The sequence below is a fragment of the Netta rufina genome (genome assembly GCF_964035555.1).
Source record: "Netta rufina genome assembly, chromosome: 14".
NCBI classification, from domain to species: domain Eukaryota; kingdom Metazoa; phylum Chordata; class Aves; order Anseriformes; family Anatidae; genus Netta; species Netta rufina.
Window position 1 is genome coordinate 19,811,145 of NC_140137.1, and position 26,484 is coordinate 19,837,628.

The 26,484-nt window shown below is 48.8% G+C and overlaps 1 protein-coding gene across 1 annotated transcript in view; it reads left to right on the forward strand.

The window, feature by feature from the left end:
* Positions 1 to 5,168: 5,168 nt before the first annotated feature.
* KCTD16 (potassium channel tetramerization domain containing 16) overlaps positions 5,169 to 26,484 on the forward strand; it is a gene marked incomplete at both ends in the record, with an annotated part of 55,128 nt that continues 33,812 nt past the window's right edge. The window contains one exon of the mRNA XM_084295583.1: positions 5,169 to 6,000. Coding sequence (XP_084151709.1) covers positions 5,169 to 6,000 — 832 coding nt within the window. The remainder of the gene's footprint in view (positions 6,001 to 26,484) is intronic.

Below are 26,484 nucleotides of genomic sequence, written 5' to 3' on the forward strand. Positions count from 1 at the left end.
GTATTGAAGTGTCCAACACACACAGGACTGTTTGTGTAGCAGATTGCTTTGCTGAACACCGTCCATGAAATTCTACGGGATTTTTTAGCATTTGATGTATCAATTCCTGGTCAAAATGTTACCTGATGTACAATGGCTGCTACACAAACCAGTAGAACGTGATTCTTCCTCACTGTCAGTTTTTGGAAATCTAGCACCTTGTGCAATGAATTTGCTTTGGATTTGGTGTGTGATGAGAAGAGCACACAGTTTTCTCTGCAGGAGCTGTGCCCACATTCTGTATGTTACTTGATGGGGAAAAAATAATGTCTCATGTTTCCTGCTTGAATTATCGGCCTTACACAACGCCTGTGCTTACATGCTGAGTGGCTGTGAAAGCTATTCTTCCTCTTTGCCTTTTTTTGATGAAAATACATTATGCACTTGAGTTATGAATAAAAGATCAAGGGCAAAACTGTATAATGCTCTACTATGTACTTCGTAATAAACCCTGCTTTATGGCACTTGCACTTCTGCTAGCAGATCCTTTTCTTGGGGAGATCCTGCCATTTAGAGTTCCTTTATGCTTTTTCTCCAAAGTGAAATATTTGTTAGGTTGTCTTATTCACACCTACTGTGAAATTTCAGTGGATGAGATTTTCACTGTATGTAATTCACACTGCAGGATCAGTGGACAATGTGTTAATTTATCTCAGTGCCATACTTTTTCTTGCCTGGCTCTGTTCTTGGGAACTCAGTTTCCAGAGCTACCAGAGGGATGGGAAGACCACTCTGCTCTAGGAATGCTATACATCTTTTCTAAATTGCCTGGGTTGAAGGTCTGTTACTCTGCAACAGGCTGGGGTTTCTTTCTGCCAGGACTGTTACTGTCCTTTGCTATGGATTGAGTTTGGACTGGAAGTCTGTCTGGAAGCGCTGGCATCTGCCTGCAGGATGTGGTGGCTGGTTCTCCCCACAACCAGTGTCCCTTCACACTGCGCTGACAATAGGCCACAGCTGGGCCCAAAGCATCTCCTGGGGCCAGACCTTCCTTTTCCTCTTCGCCACGCCACCCTCCTCAGTAACTGTGCTGTTCTCTGGGGCTCGGGAGAGTCCTGGCCTGCTGCAATGGGAGTTACAGAACACGTGGCTGGAGGCTCCTTTGGTGCACTACGAAGTCACTTCTGAATCAGAGTGTAAGTCAAGAACTGAAAACTTTACTTTCTTTACTTTACTTTTTTTCTTTACTTTACCATGTGGCTTTTTAGCTGAAATCTTATGTCCAAAATCCAACTTAGATATTTTTTTTCTTCCCAGAATTACTCCTTCAATTTCCACTAGAAATCATTGCTATTTCTGTGAGTGCCTGAAGTTCAGTGTGGTGTTTAAATGCTGATAAACAGCTTCTACATTTCTCGTTATACGTGGGCGGCTTGATTCGTATTTATAGCTGTGTGTTCGCACTGCGAGCTGTAAGGTGATGTGTGTACATACCATCGCTACTATACACTTAGCTGAATACTACCCTTTCTAACATCCATTGCTGCTTCTTTTTAGACACCTACCCCTTTTTAGCACCCGCAGAACTTGATGAAGTCAGTTGTCCCATGACTTTGTGAAGGCTTGGATGCTAACATAGCACTTTGTCATAAGGAGTGGCCTCAAACCTGTGAATGATGTCACATCGTTGATGTATCGGGTTTAAGCATAGCTCTGCTGTGACTTCTGGAACATACGCTCTAAGCTTGGGCTAAATTTTTCCCTAGCTATATTGAAGGTTATGTAGGCATCTGTTAAAAGTGGGACATGCTTCATCCTCCTCCTTTTGATAGATGCTGCTTTTCTTTTCCATCAAAGAACTGTAGCAGCACTTAAGTGAGCTGCTTTAGTTTTGCGGCTGAATAGGTAAGGTCCTTAGTGTGGTCCTGACACATATTTTACATTTAGGTCACCGGTGCATTTGGCCCAGATTTTGAAGTTTCACTCTTATCAGGCAGCATTTTGATGGATTTGGCCAGTGGCTCGTATTTAGCAAGGAAGCAGTATGTGATGCTTCTGGTATGGAAGTCACTGCATCAAAGGAAATGATATTATATTGTATTGCAGTAAAATGATTGGAGCATCCTGTGTAAAGAAATAAAAGTAGGAGTTTAATTTCTTTCATGTATTGCTTGAAAGGTGCAGAAGCAGATACATTTCTAAAGCTGTTGAGATTAAAATTCTACAGTTTTTGTTCTTTTCAAAGGGCAATTCTGATTATAATTTTTCCAAAAGACTTAGAGCTTAAACACATCTGTGTTCATTAATCACACAGTATCGATGTCAAAATCCTTCACAGAACCTTATCCTCACTCCCTTGCCAGAGTGCCTGCACATCAGACTTGCTGTGCAGTTCCCACTTCTGCCCAGGGGACCTCTGCCACCTGCCTGTGATTCGGACCTCTGTGTGATCGCAGGTGTCTCTGGTGCTTTTCTGAACAAGTTCAATTTTTACTGGGCACAGTGAATTGATTCTCCAAGCCCTACCAACAGGACACCACTGGCTTTATGAACATAGATTTAATTATTATTAAAGCATATTAACTAACATTAATAACTAAAGTATTTGAAAAAGCTGATGCAATGCTCCTTGCTTTGAACCAGGGCAGCACGAATGAGCATAACTCCCAAAGGAAGCTTATCATTTCTTCTGCCTGGTCATGCAGATGTTAAACCCGCATGCCTTGACGATGCCAAACTCTTAAAGAAGTGATGAGGACGTCTAAGCTAACGTGTCCTCACATCACACCTTCACGTTTTCGTTCTAAGGATGAGAGCCCCTGACAAGCACTTCTTCGGCTGGCCTGCAGGAGCCGGAGTGAAGATGCGCAGTGCTTTGTCTCGTCCCGAGCTACATCGTGCAGCCTCTGCCGCGGCCCCAGATGCTGCTGGTTGGAAATTAGAGTGAGATCCAGAGGTGAGGGACAGATCTTCAGCTCAGGACCTTGGCTGTTGCTTCTTGATTAGTGAATGAATTGGGGTAAAAAGCAAGGGTTTGATTCAGGCGTGAATTTGAAAAATGTGTAAGTACACAAGTTGTGGTTTTCTCCCTTAGCCCTCGGAGTGGTACTTCTTACCGTGAGCATGCGGCGGTGTCGGTTGCTTTATGCTTCTGGCCCTGCTCTCAGAAGCTGGCGGAGCAGGAGCTGGGCTGGCAACTTGCACACCGCGATTCCACCCCGAAACCTCCCCTTTGGGGTCTGGGCACCGTTTGCACGGGAGCCTTGCTGTGTCCCCGCTGTGTCCCCGAGCAGCCTCACCGTGCCGGGACCGCTGCCCCCTGCAGCACCGCGGGCTTCGTGCGGCGGGGCCAAGGCTGGGGGGAGCCGGAGGGGACCGGGGGGGGGCCGGGTCGGTGCCTGCGGACCCGGGGCTCGGCCCGGGGCGGCTGCCGCGAGGTGGCGGTGCGGGCACGGGCACGGGCACGGCCGCTGGGAGCGCGGCCCCGGCCCCTGCCCCCGCCCCCCGGTGCCGCTCACCGGCGGGGCACAGCCGCGGCCCCGCCGGTCCCGGTCCCCCCCCGCCGCCCCCCGGCGGCCAGGCACGTGCGAGGGGCGGGGGCGCACCGGGAGGGGGGACCCCGGGGGAGTGGGGGGACCGGGGGGTACCGGGGGGGTACCGGGGAGGTGGCCGCGGGGAGCTCGGCCGGCACCGGGCGGCGGGGCGGGGCGGGCGGGGCGGGGCGGCCCCGGCGCTGTCCCCGGTGCTGGCGCGGTCCCGGCCCCGCTCCGCCGGGATGATGCAATCGGCAGCGCCCGCCGCCGGCACGGCCCCGCGCCGCTGAGCGGAGCCGCACCGAGCCGAGCTGAGCCGGGCTGAGCTGTGCTGAGCTGCACCGAGCCGAGCCCAGCCGGGCTGAGCCGCACCGAGCTGAGCCGGGCTGAGCTGAGCTGCACCGAGCTGAGCCGCATCGAGCCGGGCTGAGCTGAACTGAGCCGCACCGAGCTGAGCCGTGCCGAGCTGGGCTGAGCCGGGCTGATCTGAGCCGTGCCGGTCGAGCCGAGCCGAGCTGAGCCGGGCTGAGCCGCACCGAGCTGGGCTGAGCCGAGCCGAGCCGAGCCGAGCAGCGGGAGCGGCGGGCAGCTCGGCACAGCGCAGCGCACCGTATCGGACCGGAGCGCACCGTACCGAACCGGGCAGCCCCGCGGCGCCCCGGCCATGTCCCCGCCGCCCCCCGGCCCGGGGCCGCTGCCGCCGCGGGAGCCGCCGGAGCCCGGCCGGCCGTAGCGCGGGGTTTCTGCAAGTCATCCGCCCACCGCCGCCCTGCCCGGCCCCGCTCCGAGGACCCCGGTCGGATTTATGGGGGTTTTGCGCTTTTCGCTCTTTTCTTCTTCCTCCCCTCCCCGCCGTGCTGTGTGTACCGCTTCCTCTCGGCACCTGCCGCGGTTAACTTTCCTGTGACTCGGTTTAACTCTTGGGATCTCCGTGGATGTTGCTGAGAGCACTTTTCTTGCCTTTGCTGCCCCTTGCCGGGACCGGATTTGGTGCTAAGCGGGCTCTGTGTGCCTGTGTGTGTGTTCTGAGTGTCCTGAGATGTTGCTTTGCTGCACAGAGCTGTGCGTTACTTGTAACCAAGGTAAGAGCTGCCCTTCCCCTTGCCTCAGCTGCATGTCTAAAGCAGATGCTTGTTTAAAATGAACCCTGTGTTGTCTTTAAACCGTGGGGTCACACAGAGTCCTCCCCTTGGTCAGTACTTGGGAAAAGAAACGCAGAACTTGGCAAAAATAGATCTGTTTAGCAGGAAGCTAACTGCTTTCAAAAACCATCGGCTTCTCTCTGTTGCAATTTCTGGGATGCTTAAGAGAATAATTTGTGTCTTGTTTTGTTTTCCCTTTTAACAGACCCGTGAAGGATCGTAGGCTTGGCTTGACCTTGATTTTGATGGCTTTGTTGGAAGATCTGATGATGTGATTGCATTTCGTGAAGTGATTGCTCTACAGCCCTTATGGCTTAGGATACAAGCCACTTCTGCCACACAGTTATCCATGGACAATTCCCATTTGTTTTAGACAAACCTTTTTTTTTTTTTTTTCTTTTGTTTCCTCTTTCCTTTCACCCCATTTCTTCTTGATGTTGGGAGCCTTATTCTACACTTTGCCGTGATCGACCGTCCTGCTGCTCCTTGCTGCTGGTTTCTTTTTTAAAATACAATGGCTCTAAGTGGCAACTGCAGGACTTACCTTCCTGCTCGGGAGCAGGGGACCGGGCTGCACTCCTTCCCGGAGGTCGTGGAGCTAAACGTGGGTGGCCAGGTTTACTTCACTCGCCACTCCACCTTGGTTGGCACCCCTCACTCCCTGCTGTGGAAAATGTTCACCCCAAAACGAGACACAGCCAACGATCTGGCTAAGGACTCCAAGGGAAGATTCTTCATCGACAGAGATGGCTTTCTATTCCGCTATATTCTGGACTATCTCAGGGACAAGCAAGTGGTTCTGCCTGACCACTTCCCAGAGAAGGGGAGGCTCAAGAGGGAGGCTGAGTACTTCCAGCTCCCGGACCTGGTCAAACTGCTGACTCCCGACGACAGCAAGCAAAGCCCCGACGATTATTGCCACAGTGACTATGAAGAGGTCTCCCAAGGCAGTGACACGAGAATATGCCCCCCCTCGTCGCTCTTACCATCGGATCGGAAGTGGGGATTCATTACCATTGGGTACCGGGGGTCATGCACTATTGGCAGGGAGAGCCAAGCAGATGCCAAATTCAGGAGGGTCCCAAGGATTTTGGTTTGTGGAAGGATTGCTCTGGTCAAAGAGGTCTTTGGAGAAAGTTTGAATGAAAGCAGAGACCCAGACAGAGCTCCAGAAAGGTACACCTCCAGGTTTTATCTCAAGTTCAAGCATCTGGAGAGGGCTTTCGACATGTTATCCGAGTGTGGATTCCACATGGTGGCCTGCAACTCCTCTGTGACGGCTTCCTTTGTCAATCAGTACACTGACGACAAGGTCTGGTCCAGCTACACTGAATATGTCTTCTACCGTAAGTACGAGGCATTTCTAAGGGAGGCATCACTGCCTGTTCGAAGCCTGGCTCTGACCATGTGGTTCTCAAAGCCCAGAAAGTGCAGATTTCCTTGTGTCTGCTGCAGCTTAATTTTGATCTGGGGTGATATTCTTCAGTTTAAGCTTGCAAAAGGTAAAGCAGGGCTGAACTCGGTGCCTTGGTCTTGGCTAGGTGGCAGCACAGACTGCCAAAAGCGCCCATCCCCGCGGCGAAGGCTCCGCGCCTCTGAGCGGCTCAGCCATCCCATGGCCTTGCACACTTCTGCGTGCGAGCGCGATGCGATGGGAGCCTTGCAAACGCGCTGCAGATTTAATTACAGAAAATCTTCAAACGGGATTCAATTTGCAAAGGTAAAAGCTGCTTGATAATAGTCAAGCATAGTCAGCCAAACCATCTGTCAGCAAACCCGACACACTTACGTGCAGGGAAGGGAAAACAAAATCCCGTCCCCCTGGCTGCTTTTCAACGGGGAGCCTTCTCAGAGCCAACTGATGTGCTCTGAAATGAGGGCTCAGAGCAGAGAGAGGCGAGTTGCTGTGCCTTGTTATGCAACATGCCTATGAAAAACAGTCCTCATAATGAGAAGTATCTGCCCTGCTTACTGCAATCACATCAGATCACATACTGTTGTGGTAATTTTAGCTGATAGCTCTAGCAGGCTCATTAACTTTCTAAGTTGATATTCAGGTAGAGGTACTGTTACCAATGGTAACACGAGGGTGATTTTGATTCTATAATTCTGTATCAGAAAATCGTTCCCCAACTGCTGTGCTTAAATGTGCAAGAGGTTCGTGAGGATGTTTTCTTCCATTTTCATCTAAAGAGGGTGAAGGATGGAACATTTTCCCAGTCCATTTGTACAAATGGGCTTCAGCCAGCTGCTGCTTTGGGCAGAGGGATTTAAGGAAGGATAAAAATTGCTTTGCCTGCAGATCTGCCACGGTGTGTGCAATGCTTACAGTTGGCAGGCTTGGTAATGTGGGGAGCTGACAAAAGTTTTAGATGAAAGATGTATCAGGAAGTGAATAGTTGGTGTGTAACGCTGGGTTCAGCGCCATCTACTCGTGTCTCGGCTCAACAGGCAACCCTAAACTGCTTATGTAATGATGCTTAAGTTAGCATCCTAAAGAGCTATCTGTATTTTTGACATGCACAGATTTATGTAAAATTAGTTTTCTAGCTGGATTTCTTAGCAAAATGGTTCAGAGGTCTTGGATCGGCTCATATGCTAACAAGGATAGATGATTTCTATTATTAGGCTTCTCGTGTTTGAAAATTATAGCGTCTTATACAAGTTAGAGGAGAACAATTCATGTAGCTAAAGGAATGGATTAGAATAAATTGTATTTAAATTTAGAATCAGGAAGAAAAGTTCTTTATAGGCTCAATGTTTTGCTAATTGAAGAGAGAATGAAAGTAGGTTCTACACAAATTAACAAACACAACCTACTGACTCCCATATGAATTGAATTTTTACCTTTAAAGGTTGCCTTTTGCTCCCACATCATTACAGTTAGGGTACCAAGATGAGAGGTACCTTACAAATTTTGGAGAGTGGAAATCTATAGCAGGCATCACAAAATCTCCCACCAATACACAGAATGCCCAATCCAATTAAAGTTCTTGGAAAGACGTATCCAGTCAACACGCTTTGCATTTGGTTCTTACCGGTTCTGTCTATTTTTGACACTGGTACAGTTTCAGAGATGGATTTTTCCAAAGGTCCTTCCCTAGGTAAAGCAATGACTGTGATGCCGAACCACTCTTTTTATCTCAATCCAGCTCTCCCTGTTCACTTCATGCTGGTTGCTGCTCGCTGTGCTGGAGCTGCTGGGGGCTGCAGAGGTTCCTGGCGGTGTGCATGGGCTCTGGCCGCAGCTGGGTGCAGGGAGGAGCACGGTGCCTGCAGAATTCACTGGAGCAAAAGGAGCCCCTTTCCAAACCTCCCAAAGGCTTTCATTTTGAACTTTGAGGACCAATAAAATTGACATCTGGCGTTCTAGTGGAATATTACAACTTCTCTGCAGCTGTTTAGCCATAATTATTTAATTAGAAGCTGCCAACTGTGTCTATATTAGCATTAATTCATCAAGCTGTTGCAGTCAGGTTAATGGTCCTAAACATGGGCGGTGTCTAAAACAACTGGTTAGGCAGATGCAAAGGTGGTCGTCGCAGAGCAGCTCACTAGCTGCTGCGAAATGCACAGCTGAGGGGGTCGAGAGCTGAGAAGGGATGACTGTTCCCAAAGGAGGAAGAATAGGGGGGAAAACAGTGTTTTGATGCACCAAATACACAGCGTGCTCCAAATACTCCTCAGAAGGTAAATAGCTGTGGTTGGCATGAAGATAAAGAGCATTCTTCACGTACAAATCCTTCTGGAAGCAGATCAGATGGGCTGATGGGGGTGTAAACCGTGCAGCTATTCACATGGGTACAGTGCGTGCTGTTAACAGCGTTGCATGATTAATATTGTATGATAGTTTATCCCCTCGTTCAAGTTTAGGTGCTATTAAGGCTAATGGGAGATTCGTGTTCTCCGTGGAGGAGCTTTTCCCGAAATGCAGGGCACGCAGAAAGCATCCAGAACAGCAAACCTGCAGCTGTTTTGCTGAGTGGGTGGTGAGATGGGCTGCAGAGCCCGCACACAGGATGACAGTGCAATCCTGGGAGCGCAGCTGGGCTCCGCTCCAGCTTCAAGTAGGCCAAGGCGAAGCAGGGTTTGGAGACGGGCTGTGCTGAGCCATTAGGCCCATATAATTAAGCAGTTCTTTGAAACCCAGTCGCTGAGTGGTGGGTGGGCAGGAGCTGCAGCCTGTGTTCCTGCTCGCAGGTGGGGCACGAGTGGAGGAAGGGATGGGGGTTCCGCTCGTGCATCTTCTTTCCCTCCAGTTTCTGTTGTGCCAATGAAATTAAAAAATAAAATAAAATACTACCTACAGTTGGATTTCTGAATTGAACACTTCAGTGGTTTTCCCTCCTGTTTTGTCAATGATCTTGAAGTAAAACCCCACCCCAAGCACTCATATTTTGAAGAGAGTGATGGCCTCTGCTTAGATCTTCACCTTAAGCTGTCTCCAGCCTCTACAATGGGATGAATCACAGATGCACAGGGGAACATCTGGTGCGTGCTGGGGGGGTGGCAGTGGTGGTGGTGTTAAAGCATATGGGCTGGCTCTGCCTTCTGTAGCCTGGCCCCATTCCTGGCTTTGCAGTGCCAGAAGCAGGCTCTCCCTCACCACGTCCCGTAACCTACACACCAGCCCTTTTCGCTTGGATCCAGGCGTGCAGAGCTGCCCGGACTGTGGGTGATTGTCCTACATGTGCACGCTGTGGGTGCCAGAAGTGCAACACGACAGACTGGAGATGGAGGAGGAGGAGGAGGGCTTAGCTTCAGGCAGCAGGTCAGCGACAGGGCACTGCGTGTACGTGTCTGCAGAGCAGCTGGGAGCAGCGTGACGTGGCTGTGGGGCGGGTTGCGATGGGGAGAAGATGCATTTTAGCCCCTCAGGGTATCACTGTGTCCTCCAGGACCCCATGGCACGTCTCTTCTCTCTGCTTTTCAGCAGCAGGGATTGTAACAGGCTCCCAGAACAGTCCCTGCTGCAGAGGGGAGGTCTTGACTGCAGCACATTGTGGTTGCCCCTGCCTCTGCTCGCGTGGCTCCCCGGCCAGGGGCACGGCTCGCAGCACGAGGCGCCGGGTGCCCTCTGCTCAGCTGGAGCAGCAAAGGAGGGGGAGAGGAGAGACACTAGGCAAAATGGAGCAAATATAGAAGTACAGATGGAGGAAAGGGTGAGAAAATTCACACACAATCTGGAGGGAAAGAACTAGGGAAAAGATGGGGGTACTGACAGCTACACCAAGAGAATTTGTTAGAGACGTCAAGCCTGCAATTTATCCCAAATGTTTCCCCACAACAGGCAGGTGGAGAGGGCTTGAGAAAAGCTCCTTCAAGTTCACTGGCTGAAAAGAATATGGAGGTTGAGATAGCTGCCTGTCCCTGCCCTTCCTGGGGCCATTTGCAAAGTCTGAGCAAGTGTGAGGCAATGAGAACAACCGGCCTGGTGCGCTTAAGCCTCTCCTTGCACCAGACACTTCACATCTGTGCGCAGGTCGAAGCTCAAGCATCTGCAAATGCTCCAAGGACACCGTGGGGCAATCCTGGCCCTGCATCTCCAATAGCCAGCGGTTAGCCAACAAGGATCTTGCTGCTGAAGGGCGGGTGCTGCCTCCACTGGCTCTAGTGGCAGTGCTAAATGCTGGCCTCCTCGCCTCCCTCTTTCACGAGGATGCTGGCTGGGTGTCGTTGTCACTTGCTGGTAGGAGGCTGAGGTATTTCTGAAGTAGATTTCAGGTTCTGGGTTAAACAGATGAGACCTCTTGGCTGGGGCTGCGCAGAAGGAAAGCTGAGCAGACACATGGTCTGATTTTTTTGGGTGATCCTTTGGGGACCGAGGAGGTGGACTCGATGAGCCCTGTGGGTCCCTTCCAAATCTGATATTGTATGATTCCACAATGCTGTGGTACACTCTGCGAGGGCTCTCTGCTGGCCATTCACTGGACATGCATCCCTGGGGTGATCCTGGTGTCATCCATACAACACGATCCCCTGGGAATAATGCAGCCGCCCGCAGCCAGCCCCTCTGTATGTGTGAGCAGAGCTAAAAGAGATTGAGCTGATGTGCGTATCGCTGACTCGTAAATGAACTGCGTGGCAGAAATTTGCCTAACAAGATGAACCCTCTTGTGCAGTGACACCTACAGCTCTGCTGTCAAAGGCTTAGATGTAGAAGAGAAACCACCAATTTCCCTATACCTTAAAACTGATAGACCTGTATGTTCTTGTAGTTTGTTTTGTCTGGCTTTAAATCAGCGAAGATAAAAATGACCTAAGAGATAACAAAATAAAATCTAAGCCGATGAATAATGCAGTCTTCCTTTCCTGTAGCCAGGAGATGTTTGTTTCCAGGTATTGTCACTGTCTGTGAACCCGGTCCCTCTGGCTGACCAAAACTCGGAGCGCTCACAAGGATGCTCGTCTGCACATGGTGGGGGCGTAGCGTGGTCAGCCAGGTCTGTTAGCGTATTCAAAGAGTCACAAGGACCTTGCTCCCAGCTTTCTGCTCATACCTGAGCGATGGGTGATGCTTTCCCACTTTGTCATGGCAGACTGAAAAGCCTGCAGAGGCTGTCAGTTTGATTAGAGTTGTTCCACAGATGAAAAATGCTATTATTTATTGGAAACCAATAATGTCAAATCTGATTGTTAGATTAGTCTGAAAGTCTTCAGCTCAGTGGGTAACTGAAGCAAAGCTTGGTGAAAAAGTGTACTGGGTGGGTACAGGGCTCAGGCTTCATTGTGGAGATGTACGAATAGTGACGTTTGGGAACCCGCTCGGGTGGCCGTTGTGTGCTGGCCTTTGTCGCTACCCGGTGTTCACGGCCTGGCTGACGTTCCGTATCCCTTCGGTAGGATCTTCATCGACCTGAGTGCTCAATATAGATGTTTAACATGAATATATAGATCTGTTATCTTGCCGCTCCAGAGTACAACTTAATGGTGCACGTCCTCCCTCCGCTGCAGGCAGGATTCCTGCCAGGAGAACTCGAACCTGCCCGTGCTCAGAGGGCCTCTGCGCTGCCGTGAGCTCCCGCAGCAGGGTGAGCCCTGCTGGAAGAGACACAGGCCTGGCCTTTGCCTGATTTTGGGACTCCCCTGTCGTTTCCAGCCACCAGAAGGGCCGTGCAGGCCCAGTGCAGTACGGGGAGATGCTGGGAGTACTGGCTCTGCACTGGGAGGCCCGCTGCTGCAGGGCTGGCATTTAGGAAAACTATCGCTGTATTTTAAACTGCAGCCCAACCCCTCTGGAGCTGGACGTTTTCCAGGAACGGTGTGTATGAGAGCCCACGGTATGTTTCCATGGACCAGCTGGTCCCCTCACTGTAACACAGAGACGTCCCTGCAAGACGGCCCTGAGCTGCCGTCGGGGCAGATGAGGAACAGGCACCAAGCCTGTGCCCACCAGGTTCGGAGGGAGGACAGCTCGGCACGTGGGGTTGTGGCTTAGAGGTGAAAATATTTCAGTCTCACTGGGCTGGTCTCTATGGAGCAGGGAGGAATCGCCCCCAGCAGCCAGTCTGCCAGAGCTTTGCTCCATCTGATGGGCTCAGGCATTCTCTAAAACCTGCTGAAACGTAGTGGTGGTTCGAAGGAAAAAAGAAATCAGAAAGAGCAAGGAGTGTAAATAAGAAAACATAACACAGATATTTGCCATTCAATGAATATCAGCAACATATTGTATATACAGGCAAACACTTCCTTGCAGCAGGTTTTTTTTTTCAAGTCATCCTGGATTTGTTTAAATTTGTAACCACAACATTTTCTCAGTTTCTTCTCCTTTTTTTCGGCTTTTCAAGTTCAAGTCTAACATACAGTAAATATAGAGACAAGAAGCAAAATCTAAATTACATCTTTGAAAAGAGTAGCAGTAACCTTTTATGAATCTAACTCAAAACCATTTTTTATAAAGGAAGAAAACAGACAGGAGTTAGACTTGATGGAATTTCTTAAGTTGTGTCTAAAATGTAACGGTGAATGAATTGGACATTCCAATGAATTTTCCGTGAGCGATTTCAGCCCGCTACTTTCAGAAGGCATGCTCAAGTTAATACTGGAACAACATAAAACATTTCTGCCACTGTTACACAGCCTGATGTTAACCCAATGCTTCAGGTGCACGAGGTTAGGGTAAATCTTAAGGAACAATGGATGTCGAGTTTTAAACCTGACGATGTAATTGAGCTTACAGCAGATAACATCTCCCTGTACTGGTCATGTGGGAGGCTGGTTTTTTATTTTGGTGCTACTGGCCCTTACTAAAGCCTTCCTAAGAACTTTCTTTTGGAGTGAATGGCCTTTGGTTTTATCTCTGCTAGTAGGACCTGGACAAATAAAATAGGGATGAGCAGCGTACTGGACATCAGAGTACTGTGTAGGCTGTTTTCCTTAATTTTGTCAAATTATCTTGTTACATTAGTTTTCCAATAATATTTTTTAAAAAGTGAGAAGCCTGGAATTCTGATAATACTTTTTACATTTCAATAGCTGGTTATGAGCATTGTTGAAATAGCCATAAATATAAACTGTTCGATTAGAGTGTGATCCCGCTGACCGCTCTGTATCAACTACCAGTCATGTAAAATACCTTCCGTCCATAAGCCGAGCGTTGGTGTGAGCACTCTGCAGCTGTAATAACTGGATGAGCTTAGGAAGCTGGTTCATAAACTACTGGCGTTAAAATTTTTTTAGTACTTGTTCTGAATCTACTAACAGTGATTAGCAATTTATAGGAGCTTATTGATTAGCTGCTAAGGCAGCTAAAATATTCCCTTACCCAAAATGCAGTGAAGAAACCCCTGGCTGCCTTGGTTTGTAATCCACTGTGAGAACCTTGCGTACAAATGACTTGGTTGAACAAATGCTGGGTCTGGCTGGCTAGAGGGAATTGTGATCACTGGCCCATGCCTCCAGAGGCTGGGTGTCCCGGCACCTCGGCATCCCTGCTGCCTCCTCGGGGCCCCTACAGAGAGCCTTGAGCTCACCACAGTGCTGAGCCCCCAAATTAAAAAAGTACAGCAGCCCCAAATCTTTAATTTCAAACAGGAGCATGAATCCAAGTTTTTACTGCATTCCCAGCCCAGAAGTACTCCAGAGGGAAGAGCAGCATGAAGGCACTGCCTCCGGCTGGAGCTCTGACTGCACGTGGGGACGGGGCTGCAGCACTTCTGCTCCTGCACCCCTCTTTGTCCAGGGCCTGGGAGCCAAACCAAAAGAAAAAGCTCTCTTTCCCTGCGTATTTTGGAGGAGTCTTATTTTAAGAACTTCAGACTGAATTTCCATCAAACTGAATCAGAATATATTTTTACACCAGAATTAAATCAGGCTGAAATAGAACCCGGTGGAACATGCTGATTTTGGCTGAATTTTGCACTTTAAATATTCTCAAGGCCAAAATCTCAGAGCAAAGCTGGAGTGAGCATGCCATCAGAGAGCTTGAAAATATGTTTATTTATGCTCCTACGAAGAGCTGATTTTTTCTCAGCTCAGGGTTTTCACTTGTAGCGTGGGGAAGTTGAACATTTTGTTCCATATAGCAACAGAAGGATTACAGAGGCTAAGCTCAAGCCTGGAAAGAGAAGGCGGCTTTTTACAAATTTACTGTTTGCATACTCATAGGAGAACGTGATTACTGATCTTCAGTTAAACTAAATGTAACACCTGTATTGGTAATGGGAGCTTTCATATCGAATTAGAATTTTCTCTTGCAGTCTTTGCCTTAGCGTGGTGTCATATGGCAACTGAGCGTAGGCTGGGCATCAAAGCAGAAGGCGGGGGCTGCTGAAAAAAATGAGATGCTTCATTGAAAACATAAAGTCTCCGTGCTTCTAACATGCAGACATCAGTAAGAAGGAATTTGATGAATAGCTTTCTTTGGGTTTCTCTCTTAGCTGTCAGGTCATCGTCAAAGCCTGTGCAGGGAACTGGTCCTCAAGTGAGTGCCTGGTGGTTGTTTAGCACAACACCACAGCATAACTGTGGGAAAAAAAGGTTTATCCCTAGTTTATAAACAAATCTTCCTTAAAAATGAGTACCTTCTTGTAGAATTAAGGGGGGAAATTGTATTTCTGAATTAATGGCCCAGTACAGATCAGTTGTAATATCATTTTTATGCATGAGTAGTACTGTATTTTGTAAGATTTTTTTTCCATTATTTTTAATAATATGCAATGTTATTTGATATAGATAGAAGAGTAAATACGAAGACCTCAGGTTTAATTGCAAAAGCTTTGATGAGCTCAGTAAGGATGCAGCTGAAGGACCAAGCATTTCTGCAGGGCATTGTCCCTGTAAGGCTCCTTTCTACTGACAAAAGTGGCTGCTCCCGTGCAGCTTGGCTAATTTAAGACTTGTTATGGAAGATATCTCATTATTTCATATAATAATTTTATCCAGTGTACTTAAGTACAGCTGTGCTTTCTTGATAGGTCAGTATCTGAAAGATATCGCTGACAATTTCCTGAAGGTGCGTTCCTTTAGTCTCATTAATTTTATCAGGACATGCTGTAACATGAATGCTTTTCTTCTGTTCAATTTACCTCTCTGCCATTCCTGGCGTTTCGGAATAGGATGACTTTCTCTCAATCCTGCCATTGGCATTTAAACCCTTGTAAGGTTAGAGGGGTTCTGCACCCATAGCTTGATTAACCTTTTTAATTTTTAGACATTTAACCTAAACCACGTGCAGGCCCCAGGTGCTGTTACTTTCTGGTGAAACCACCGCTATCAGGATGTACAGGCATGTGTTTCATAGCTGGGCAGGAATCGTTCCTAGGTGTGCTTGATTTCATTCATTTGTGAGCATTCAGGAGAACAAATCCTCTATTCTCTCAAGTCAATGCACTTATATTACCTGAGGAATAATTCATTCCCTTCTTCCAGGGCAGAGTCTGCAGATAGAAAGCTGGCCTCCCTTATTTTAACGAGACAAAGAATATTTAAATAAGGACGCTGATGAAAATGCTTCCACAAGTAAAGATTTGATTAAAGACTCAGTTGCTTTGAAGGGTCCCCCAGGTGGAGGCAGAAGCTGCAGTCTGTTGCAAAGGGACTGAAAGGTCAGTGCCCGTTGGGTCTGTGGGCAGGATTCCCACACCTCAGTGAGATCCCCACTGCTGGGGAGAGGCCAGGCCCCTGCTCGCTGTGCTCCTCGCTGATTCCCCCGGGTGTTTCTGCCAAGGCCATGGCACCTCTGCCAGCCCAGACAAAGATCAGGGAGTCATTAAGGTCTGGATGTAAACAGGCAGAAGCCACGGCTCCCATAGCATCCACATCTGCTGGCAGCAGAACTGGATTTTGTTCATTTCCTTCCCAAACAGGACCCCCTACTGTTCAGCTATTTCTTCTTTTGGGCTTAGTGTTACAGATGAAACAAGCCGAACGGATGCAATGCTACAGATTTGCATCCTACAAAGAGATGAGTTTGTGGAAACCCAATCCAAACTGACAGATTCAAACCCCTGTGGGGTTTGAAACCAAATCCTGGATCTAAACATCTTCTCCTTTGGGAAAAATTGTTGCACGAAAACATGGCAATTCAGAAACAGAAAGATAAAAACAGAGGATAAAAAAGTCATCTGCTTTGTCTCGAGGAACGTGACATCCATACCTCTTCAGATTCTGAAAATCTCAGCCTTCAAGGAAAATAGTGAAACTGCCCCCTTCGCCCAGGCAAGAAGGGCACGAAGCAGCGGCTGGATGGGATCGGCTCACCCACCCATCCGTGTGCTGTGCCAAGAGGTTGGCAGCCTCCTGGGCTGCTGCGTGCAGCCGGTGGCAGCACAAGCACGTCCCTAGGGGCTGCTGCTGTAGGATGTGGTGCAGGATGTGTCCTGGTCCTCTGTGAGCAGGGAAAGCATCCCCCTGCGGGCTGAGCACCGAGGGCTCTGTGCACCATGGGGCAGGGAGCAGGGGCTGTGCACAGTGCTTCATGCCAGCATGGTGCAGGGCCTGAAGCTGCAGGAGTCCACATACAGAAACAAACCTGTGCTGGTGGCTTCGATACAAACCAGATCGTACTTGAAGTGTGCCTAAACGCAGCCGTAGGTTTTCTTCGTGAGCAGACAGTCGACACACAGGCTGGGAGAGGAGAGGAAACCTTCTCACAAACCATTCGAGTTGCTGCCTCCTTGCTGCGCACCTGCTCACGAAAGTGCAGCAGAAACCGATCATTTTCTGGATGAAAGCTAAAAGCTACATGGCAGACAGTAAATAAATAATTACACTGAACTATTGCACATGGATTTCTTTGAGGCGCAGAACTTAATTAAATTTCATGAGCATGCTTATATAGTTCCATTGATCAGGAAAAAATGTTTGTGTTATGTCTTTAAGATTTATTCACTTGTCAGTATTTTGCCTTCCTCGCCTCTCCTGCCTCAGTTTCTTTCATTTTACATCATTTACAGTGGAAAAGGAACACATTTCTAAGTTTCTTGCTTGAAGAAATTGATCCTAAGACATACAGAACATGATGTATGGCTTGTAACTATAGACTACTGCTAAGCAAAAAAAAAAGCCACTGAAGAAGGCTTGACAGATGCTATATTAATTTCCACTTTTCAATGGATTTTTTCCCCACAAGAACCAATAAAAACTCTGCAAAGGCTTTCACCAGCCTCCCTAGGACTAATTAGTTAAAGGATGGTGTAAATCTTGCTTGGCTCATTTGTCAAAAGAAGGTTTTCTTTAGACACTTCACAAAATTTACATTTGCCATCAAATTCAAACTCAACCCGAATCCGCGGTGCCGGCCAGGATCTCTGTGGTGCATCAGCGACAGACGCAGGCGGGAGAGGCGGCTGCAGCGGGTGCCGGGCAGGTAGCAAGCTCCGAGCCACGACAAGCAGCGCGGCGCCGGCTGCCTCGGACCCCATCGGGGCCATGATGGATCTCTCCTCTGGAAGGACTTCACCGAGGCAGCAAGCTCTGTGGGATGGCACACGCACTGCTGGCACTGCGAACAAATTACACTGTGACAATCCAGAGGCTTTCTTCTCTTTGCTTTTTAGCCTTCAACTCCTGCCCACATCACCTGGTTACGCTGTGACTGTGAGGGCGGCTCCCCGGGTCCCACCACCTGCCCGCCCCACACCAGGGGCAGCAGCAAGCAGCCCGTTTCGTTTTGCTCCCAGTTGGCTGCTTTTAGGTCCCCCGTCTCATTAAAGCATGGCAGCGAGTTGCTGGTAAATGAGGAGGCTGCTGTCCTTGCTAACGTAATTGTGGTTTGGCATATTGGTACAGTATTAAAATTCCAGTTGAACAGATGGTGTCAGGATTTTAACTTATGCTTATGAAATGCAGATGGTCCACGTAGTGAACTTGTTCACCAGCTATTTTTATTTTTAACAGGTTAGGAACAAATTACTTTTGGCTATTATTTCTCTCCTTGTCATTTTTTTCTTTTCTGTGTGTGCATGCACACGTGCCCATGTTCTCATCTCTTTTCCTTGTAACTTTAGATTGAAAACAGCTACTTCTGCCTAAAACTCCTAATTCTCTGTACTGGTAGTTTCCTTCCCAGTGGCCCTTTTGATTCCCCCAGGCCTGGTGCCGCACACAGAGCAGGAGACCCATGGTAAGGGGTGCAGCTCAGGGCACAGCCAGTGCCTGGCTCTGCTCAGCCTCTGCCCCTCAGTGAACCACTTCACACCCACCACACAGCACTGATTTTCATGCAAAGACATCAGTGCTTTGCATGAAGCACCTGTGTGCATTTTCCATACTATTTCTCTGGCCTTGTGTCCCGTAATCCGCGAAAGGGCTTTGAAGATTTTGAAGTGAGCTGCAGGCAGGTGAGATCTCTCTGCTGAGGAAAGGAACACGCCCCAAGGGTTAATTCTGTGAGCAAGCACCTGCAGGCTTACTGCTAACAAGGGAATGCATTTCTGAGGTCTGGCTGTGGCCAAGTGACTGGACCAGCAAAAATAAATCTTGGTCTCTTACCTGTCCTTGATGCATTTCACATTTACATCCTGGCAATAACAGCTGCAGAGGTGGTTTCCACAAAAGACAAGGCAAACATATGGCGTAAGGGCAAAGACAACAGTTGCAGGTGTAGGTATAATCAGGTTCATTCATCCTCCCTCATGCCTGCTGCCATTGCTCATTCCTCTTGCATGCAAACAAGCCCCAAGCACTCGTTAGGGCCCGCAGTGTTCAGAAGATGCCATTCCCATCCCAAAAGGCAGCGGTGCTGCCCAGGGTGTGGGGACCCTTCCCCTTCGTCCTGCTCCCAGGGGTGCTGCAGGGGGAGTGCCCAGGCTCATCCCTCAGGGCAGCCACGCTGATGTGCGGAGGGCTCTCGGGATCTCCCAGAGCACAAGAAATCATAACCTCCCACCCATTACTGATAATTAGTATTTTCCGTAATTATCCCAGTTAAGATGACATTGACTGAGCAGCCTGCGCAGTAGCCAGGGGTGTTTCAGCTAATTTGTGTTTTCTGGGAGCACCGGGGAGGAGTGGCTGCGCAGCACCAGCGGAGCAGGCAAGGGCACACGGCACCGCTCCTGCTCCACAGCTCCGGCAGGTGCAGAAGTACTAATGGGGATGGGACGAGTTATGAATATTTCATGAAAAAACATTACAAGACTGTATATGGAAGCAACTTGACATCACTGCATCCTCACAGCTGCTTCCTTACTGTAGCCAGTGTGTTTTTCCCCTTGTTACTGGGACTGGAGAGAGCAGCACCAGAGTAAGGGCACCGTGTGGTAACGCACCCGGCCACCTTCTCCCCCAGAAGGGGAAATGTTTGAAAGTTCACACTGCTGCTTCTGAATGGGGAGGTTAAGGAGCCCTGGACTACTAACATTTTGCTTTTCACATCACATTTGAAGCATTGCCTTCAGAGCCCAAACTGCTGTGGGATGTGAAGGATGTTCCCCCCCTTTCCCCCAAGATTGGCATCAGCTCAGGTCCTGCAGCAGGATGCGGCCCTGCGGGAGCTGTGTCCCCAGCTGGTGCCAGCAGCCACAGCCCCCCGGCCCCTCCTCACTGTTTCCTTTTTACACTACAGAGACCTGCTGTGTGTGAGGCCGCCAGGCAGCATCGTGTGCTCCTTGCAGCGCTGATCTCGCAGGCAGGAGCCACCTCCCTACTTTCCCTCTGACCACTGAGGCTCCTGTCTCCACATTTAGGATCCTTCTCTTTGGGGAAAAAGACCCTGACTGGTGATCAGCAGGGGCCTTACAGGCAATGGCAGAGTCCTCAGGCTACAAAACTCAGCACATCCAGCAGTCCACCCCTAACACAGATGCTCCTGGCACATTTATTCTTCAAGCCTAGGACAGGCAGCGAGCAATCCGCATGCAGACCTTCCCATGCGCCACGCCACCTGCATCCCAAGGGCTCAGAAATCAAACTGCTCCCTGAGATCCGTGTCAGGGCAACTGCTTACACCACATAGCCAGGAATTTACAAAACAGGAGACATCCCACAACTGAATTCAGGTACCATATTCTGGGTGTCTGCTGTACTGTTTTATAACAAACCATCACCTTGGGGAGAAGGATTTTCCTGCACCCGGATTTCATCAGTCTGAATTCTGGCCTTCCAGGGTTGTTTCTGTCCTGTGCTGCTCATGAGCAATTGGCACAGGGAAGCATTGTATGGAGGAACCTGGAAAAAGAACCAGTGATTAAGACATTTGCAAGTTGTGTCCTGATTTTGAATATATTCCAAAACAGAGAAATAAGTGAAATATTAGCTAGAATGTATTTGTTCAGCTGTGGTGACAACTTTAGTTACATACTGTAATTTTTGTTTGCAGATGCAGCTTCCACAGAGCCGTGGCTATAGAACAGATTAGGCATTGTTTGAAAAAGTGATCAGAGATTTTGTTTGCAATCACGCTGTAGCTCTCCTCTACATATGGGAAGCATTTTAAGTTGGTTTGTATTGATAATGACACTATAATGCCTTTTCTTGCTTGTTCAGATTGTCATTGTTTTAATGTGCTTATTCCCAAGAGACAAAGTAACTGAAGAGAACAGATTAAGTTAAACCTTAAAAAATGTTTTGTTAGGAAAAAATATTTCCTTTAAAACTGCTTTGCATAAGGTTATTGGATATTTGATCATTTGTGTTTCTGTTTATGTAAACAGTGCTCATTGCTAGAACATTGTTATCAATTTTCCAGCTGCGATACCCTAAGTCCAAATTCATAAATATGCATGACTGAAGTCAGGGATATTTCAACAGCCTTTCCAGAAACGCTCTTCCCTTCTGTGTCCTTTCCTCCTGGGGAGCTGAGGGACCGAGGCAGGAGACTGCTGGAAGGGCAGGTGCCTGCGCTCTGCCGCTCGGTTCAGTCCTGCCCATCTCCTCCCCTTCCCTGTGGGGTTCTGCGGAAGCCAGTTCATCACCGCCAGGGCTGAGAGGAGCCTGGAGGCTATAGGCCTTTCCAGACATCGCATTTTTAATCTAAAGCATTTTCCCGTACTTCTAGCTGAAAATGCAAACCAGGAGGTGCCCGTATGTATGTCAGAGTGCTCATCCGTATTTTTGCCTGTCATCATACGCTCCACTGCGTTCAGCACTGACTTGGCGTAGTGACACAGCCACTTCTGAAGGACACATCAGCTTTGACAAATGCACAAAGACGCAGCTTGCCAAGAGCTGTTTGGATGTACAGCATTCACATCCTTACTGAAGTGTCCTGACCACGTCCACCTGGATCTAGCCTTGTACACAGCAACGCCCTTCTGCAGGGCAGGAACACAGCCCGTATGTTCCCAAAGGAAGCCACTTCCACCTGATTAATCCTTGCTCAGCAGCTGCTGGCATCTACTAATCTCAAGGCCCTGAGTATAAACACAGAAATCTTACTAGTTTTGGAATCAGAGAGGTTGCTGTGTCCATTCACTAGTACTGGAAAATCGAGAGTGTAACTGCATTTCAGTGAGTCCTTCCATTAGCCTGAATATCTGAAGCTTTATTTTGTGTGCCTTGCAGACCCTGGGAGCACTCAGAGTTTTTCTTGCACTCCTGACCCAGAGCCCAGTGCCACAGCCTGCTGAGAGCCACAGGGACAGGCAGGAGGGTGCCCAGGGCAGTGTCTGTGGTGCTGCTCACCCCTGGGAGGCTTTGGGCTCATGCCCAGGATAGCAGTACACTGCCTGTGCTGGTGCCAGTCCCAGAAGTGCCAAACAAGGTCTGTGCTCACTCATATCTCACAAGGTTACAGAAATACAGAGCTAGCTTCTACAAATGAGAGAAGAAAGGTTTCCCTGTGCTTAGAGCCATTACTGCAGTGCAGGATAAAGCAGACCCTACATTGGCTTCCTGCTTTCTCCTTAGCAAGTTGCCATCAAGCATTAAAGACCACCCCATGCACTTTCTCTGGTGCATCACTGGTTACTGGTAATAGGAAATACAGAAACAAGTCAGATGGATCTTTGAAAGGACACAGAACAGCCGCTTTTGTTTGATGCCCCATGGGATTTACTTACAAGAGTGAGCAGTGCCCTCCATCACTGGGGACAACACTTCTCCTGCTAGCTGACCTGCTCCAAAAAGCCAGAGCCCCAGCAGCCTGTGCCTATAAAACAGGTGCCTCGTGAAGCAGCTGTGTTGCCTTTGCCATGATTAACTAGCCCTTACTAGGAACCTAGCCCCAAGATGGAAGCTTACAGGTGTTTCCTGTAACTCCAGGGTCAACACTTGTTCTTAAAAATAAATCCTGAATCCTCCAAACCCACAGCTACCCTGTCTCTAGACAGGTGGATGAGCATAAACATCAGCTGTCACAAAGTGCTGAGAGAAATTACAAGAGTTGGCAGTGTTGGTACATATGTGATTCTTTGTTTATGTTTATTGCAATAAGGAAGATGATAAAAATCCCACATAACCAATATTTCAGCTGATCAAAAACCGGTTTATTTGTTCTTTTTTATTGATGCTCTGATCTCTGGTGAGAAAATAATTGGCTGAAGAAACAGAAGCCTGCTCCTTTTAAAACCACTGACAGCTTTGTTCGGTGGAAGCAGTAGGTGACCCCGTGTAGAATAAACAAACAAATATTCTTACTTATGTACCAATTATGCGTTAGATCATTTAAGTTCCAAAGTATCTAGTTTGCTTTTCACTAATTATGTGCTGTCTCCTTGCATATGTCTGCACTTGCCTAATTGAAGTTTTTTAAACTTTTGATTGCACTGCAAAATATCTGCAAGTTTGCAGGGCTGTGGGCTGCGAGCTCTGCTGGGGAAGCACGCTTGCTGGAAAGCAGCGCGTACACCCGTGCATATATTTAGCTTACAAATCTCTCTGTCGTGCATAGGGTAAGAACGTTCCACATTTTAGCAAACTTCAGGCTAGGAGAGGACAGCCAAGGGGCTGAATCTGAGCTCTCCAGTTTGTCTTTCAGCTCAGAAGTTTGCATTTGCAGCAGCTGCAGTGCAGGGGCCAGCCGTGGTGCTGTCCCTGCTGTGTGCTGGCAGCCCCTGGAGAGGGCTAAAGCGGCGTGAGTCACTGGGAGCCAGGGAAGCTACGAGCACTGATGGGAACATTGTCAGCAGTGAGCTGTCTTCTAAAAATAAGCGTCTTGTTTTCCTAAAGTCATTTATTTTTGATAAATGCCTCAGCCTTGCATTTGTCTAGTACCAGGACAGTGTTCCTGCATCCCACCAGCGTTGGCTTAGTTGAGAGTAACTCCTGGTACCTGGGAAGAGCTGACTTTAACCACAGAGCCACTGAAGTTGGAAAAGCCCTCCAAGGTCATCTGCTCCAGCCGTCCCCCTGCCACCACTGTCACCCACTGAGCCATGTCCCCAAGCACCACGTCCAACCTCTCCTTGAGCACCCCTAGGGACGGTGACTCCACCACCTCCCTGGGCAACCCATCCCAACGCCTGCCCGCTCTTTCTGAGCAGAAACATCTCCTCATTTCCCACCTGAACCTCCCCTGGCGCAACTTGAGGCCATTCCCTCTGGTCCTATTGATAGATATCTGTGAGCAGAGGCCGACCCCAGCTCCCCACGCCTTCCTTTCAGGGAGCTGTAGGGGCAATGGGCTCTGCCCTGAGCCTCCTCTTCCCCAGCCAACCCCCCCAGCTCCCTCAGCCGCCCCTCACAGGACCTGTGCTCCAGGCCCCTCACCGGCTTCAGAGCCCTTCTCTGGACACAATCATCCGTAAGTCTTTGAGGCCCTCCACCCGCTGCTAGTAACGAGTCTGTTTCCATCTTTTTATTGAAACCAGGCTCTATTGGCACTGGTAGCTCCGTGTCTTCTGTGTGCTGTGGCTGTCCCAGGGAGCCCGGCCGGCCCCGCAGCGTGGTGGGGGCGTGCAGGGGGAGGCGGGCTGAGCAGCACGGCCGGGCTGCCCCAGGGCTTCACATCTTGTGTGTGCGTTTGGGGCTCGTCTGTTCAGAGTATAAGCTCAGTTGCAGTGTCGTGGTAGGGACTGGACCTGCTGTCTGTGTTCTCATAACCTAGAAATGCGAGTTAATGTCATGTAACTTAAGTTTTGGTGGATGAAATTGCAATGGATGAAATGAGCGACAGTGCTTAAGTAAGAACGTAATGAGTCTGAATAGTGTAGAAATTTGACTTCCTGTTAAGGTAGTCCAGAGCCACGTACAAATTTATTATTTTTAATAAGAAAATCTAATCAAAGCAGTGGTTTCTTTGCTGCTATTGCAAGGAGGAGAAAGAGCTTGTTTCAACATCAGCTTAGAGAGGTTTTTATACTTAAGAGTGAGCTCAGACTGATGATCAGAAAAGCAAACTCTTCCCCTGGCTTTTCAAGCCATGCTGCTGGTACCGATGGATGCATGAAGACGTGCTGCTGTGGGATGGGATGGGATGGGATGGGATGCGATGGGATGGGATGGGATGGGATGGGATGGGATGGGAGGTGCGATCACCACAGCCTCCCCTGCGCTAGCCCACATCTTGCCACTGCCTGCCCAGCTCCCAGCCAGCCTTGTCTTCAGTGAAGCTCTTTCAAGCAAAGTCCCGTAAATCTTGGCTAGCTCCAAAAAGTAGTTCTGACTTTGACTTAGCAAACCGGCAGCTCTCATCCCCCTCAAATGTAAGCGTTGCTCAGATAACACAATTCACATGAAAAGATTTCTTGAAATTCTTTAAGTGCACATTAAAATGCAAATCACCCTACTTATTAAAGATTTCTGGAAGTTCTCTGACAACACATTTAAATGCAAATCACTGAAACGTAGACTCAATATTAAAATCCAAACAATTATTTGATCCACAGGATGAAATTAAAATGGGACCCTGTTGTATATCTCTGCAGAACCAGGGCTGCGGAGGCCGCTCTGGATGGGGCAGTGTGGTGTTTGGGGGTGCCGGAGGGGCTGGGCACCGACACTGCAGCCCTGTGCCCCCCACCCTGTCTCTGCAAGGGGCCCGCAGGGATCAGATTGGGACTGGTGGAATGACAAAGCCTGGCTGGAAGCTATAACGGTGTCCTGGAGGACATCAGGTCCTCTTCGCATCCATTTTGGGCCCAGATGTCACCAACACAAACGTGCACATGGGGAGCAAGGGCAGAGCTCTCGAACCCAGCCCACGGACACTCAGACTCGTGAATATCCCAGAAATACATCTGGGAGCGGGAGACAGCAGAACGCGTGAATAACTTACCCTTAGTAAGTAGGAAGCTACATCGAGATTTCTGAATTCTCCCCCAAATTATGCACTCTGAGGTTAAAACCCTGCCCCCAGCCAAATTGATGGTAATGATTTGATGGAGCTTTAATGGGAGTGCTCCGAGGCCAGCTCTAAAAGCGCCTGGTGTTATGGGACGCGGCTCAGCTGAATACGTCGGAGCTGGTTTTATTTTAAACTATGATAATCCATTAGGAACAACATGCTTTAAATATCTTTAAAACTGAATGAGGTCTTTTTTTCTTTTGCTCTGCTGTGCTTATTTAGATCCTTCAGAAAGACTAGAGAGGAGCAAAAGGTGCTTCTCCACCGCTGCCCCCTGAATTTATTTAGCTGCTTCCCCTTGGGCTGTGCTTTCCCTGGGAGAGAAGTCAGCATGGGATTGCTCCCACCTGGATTTGTCAGGTCCATTTCCATTAGTGGCTGATGTACTGCTGGCACTTGGAAGCTTATCCCTCCACCCCCTATTTTTGGGGGGGATTCTTCTCTGGAGTTGAATACCCCACAAACAAGCTTTGCCAACACCAAGGGTCTATTTATTTGGGGTGTTTGTATTTGAGAGATCTGAAGCTCTGCTTTTCTTTGGCTCTTTTACGGTATTTCATGTGCTAATCAGGGCGTTTAAACTCAGCTCTATCAGTCAAATACTTCTTGATGATGATGAGCAAAACCAAGCAGTTTAAGTGCTGAGTGTGGATCATCAGTGAATTTTAATTTTAAGGGAAAAAAAGTGTTTTTTTCATGTTTTAACCATGATTATTTAAAAGAAAAAAACAAACAAACAAAAAAAAAAAACAACAACAGGATCGTGATATTGGGCAGTCTTATAAGCAAAATTGAATCCAAAGTAGAAAAACGAATGTCACTGTTCCCCCGCTCCTCCATGCACTGTTTGTGTTGCATGGCAATAAACGTCGTGCCCAAGTAATTCTGAGTGACGCACAAGGACAAAATGTGCTGTAGCTGGTATCTCTTCGTGTTGGAAGGAACGGGAAGCCATCGGCTCCGCTATTCCCATGTTACTCATCTCTGCCCCATTACTTTTGTGCTGGGAAAAACTGAAAATCTGATAAAAACCTTCTGCTGTCACTGTTTGTGTGCCCTGGCCCCGGCATCCTCCTGCCCGTCTTCGGGGCCCGGTGCCGCCGGGGGCCGTGTGCCCATCCCCGGTGCCTCGCGGTGGCTGCACGGTGCTGGCTGCGTGGTGTGA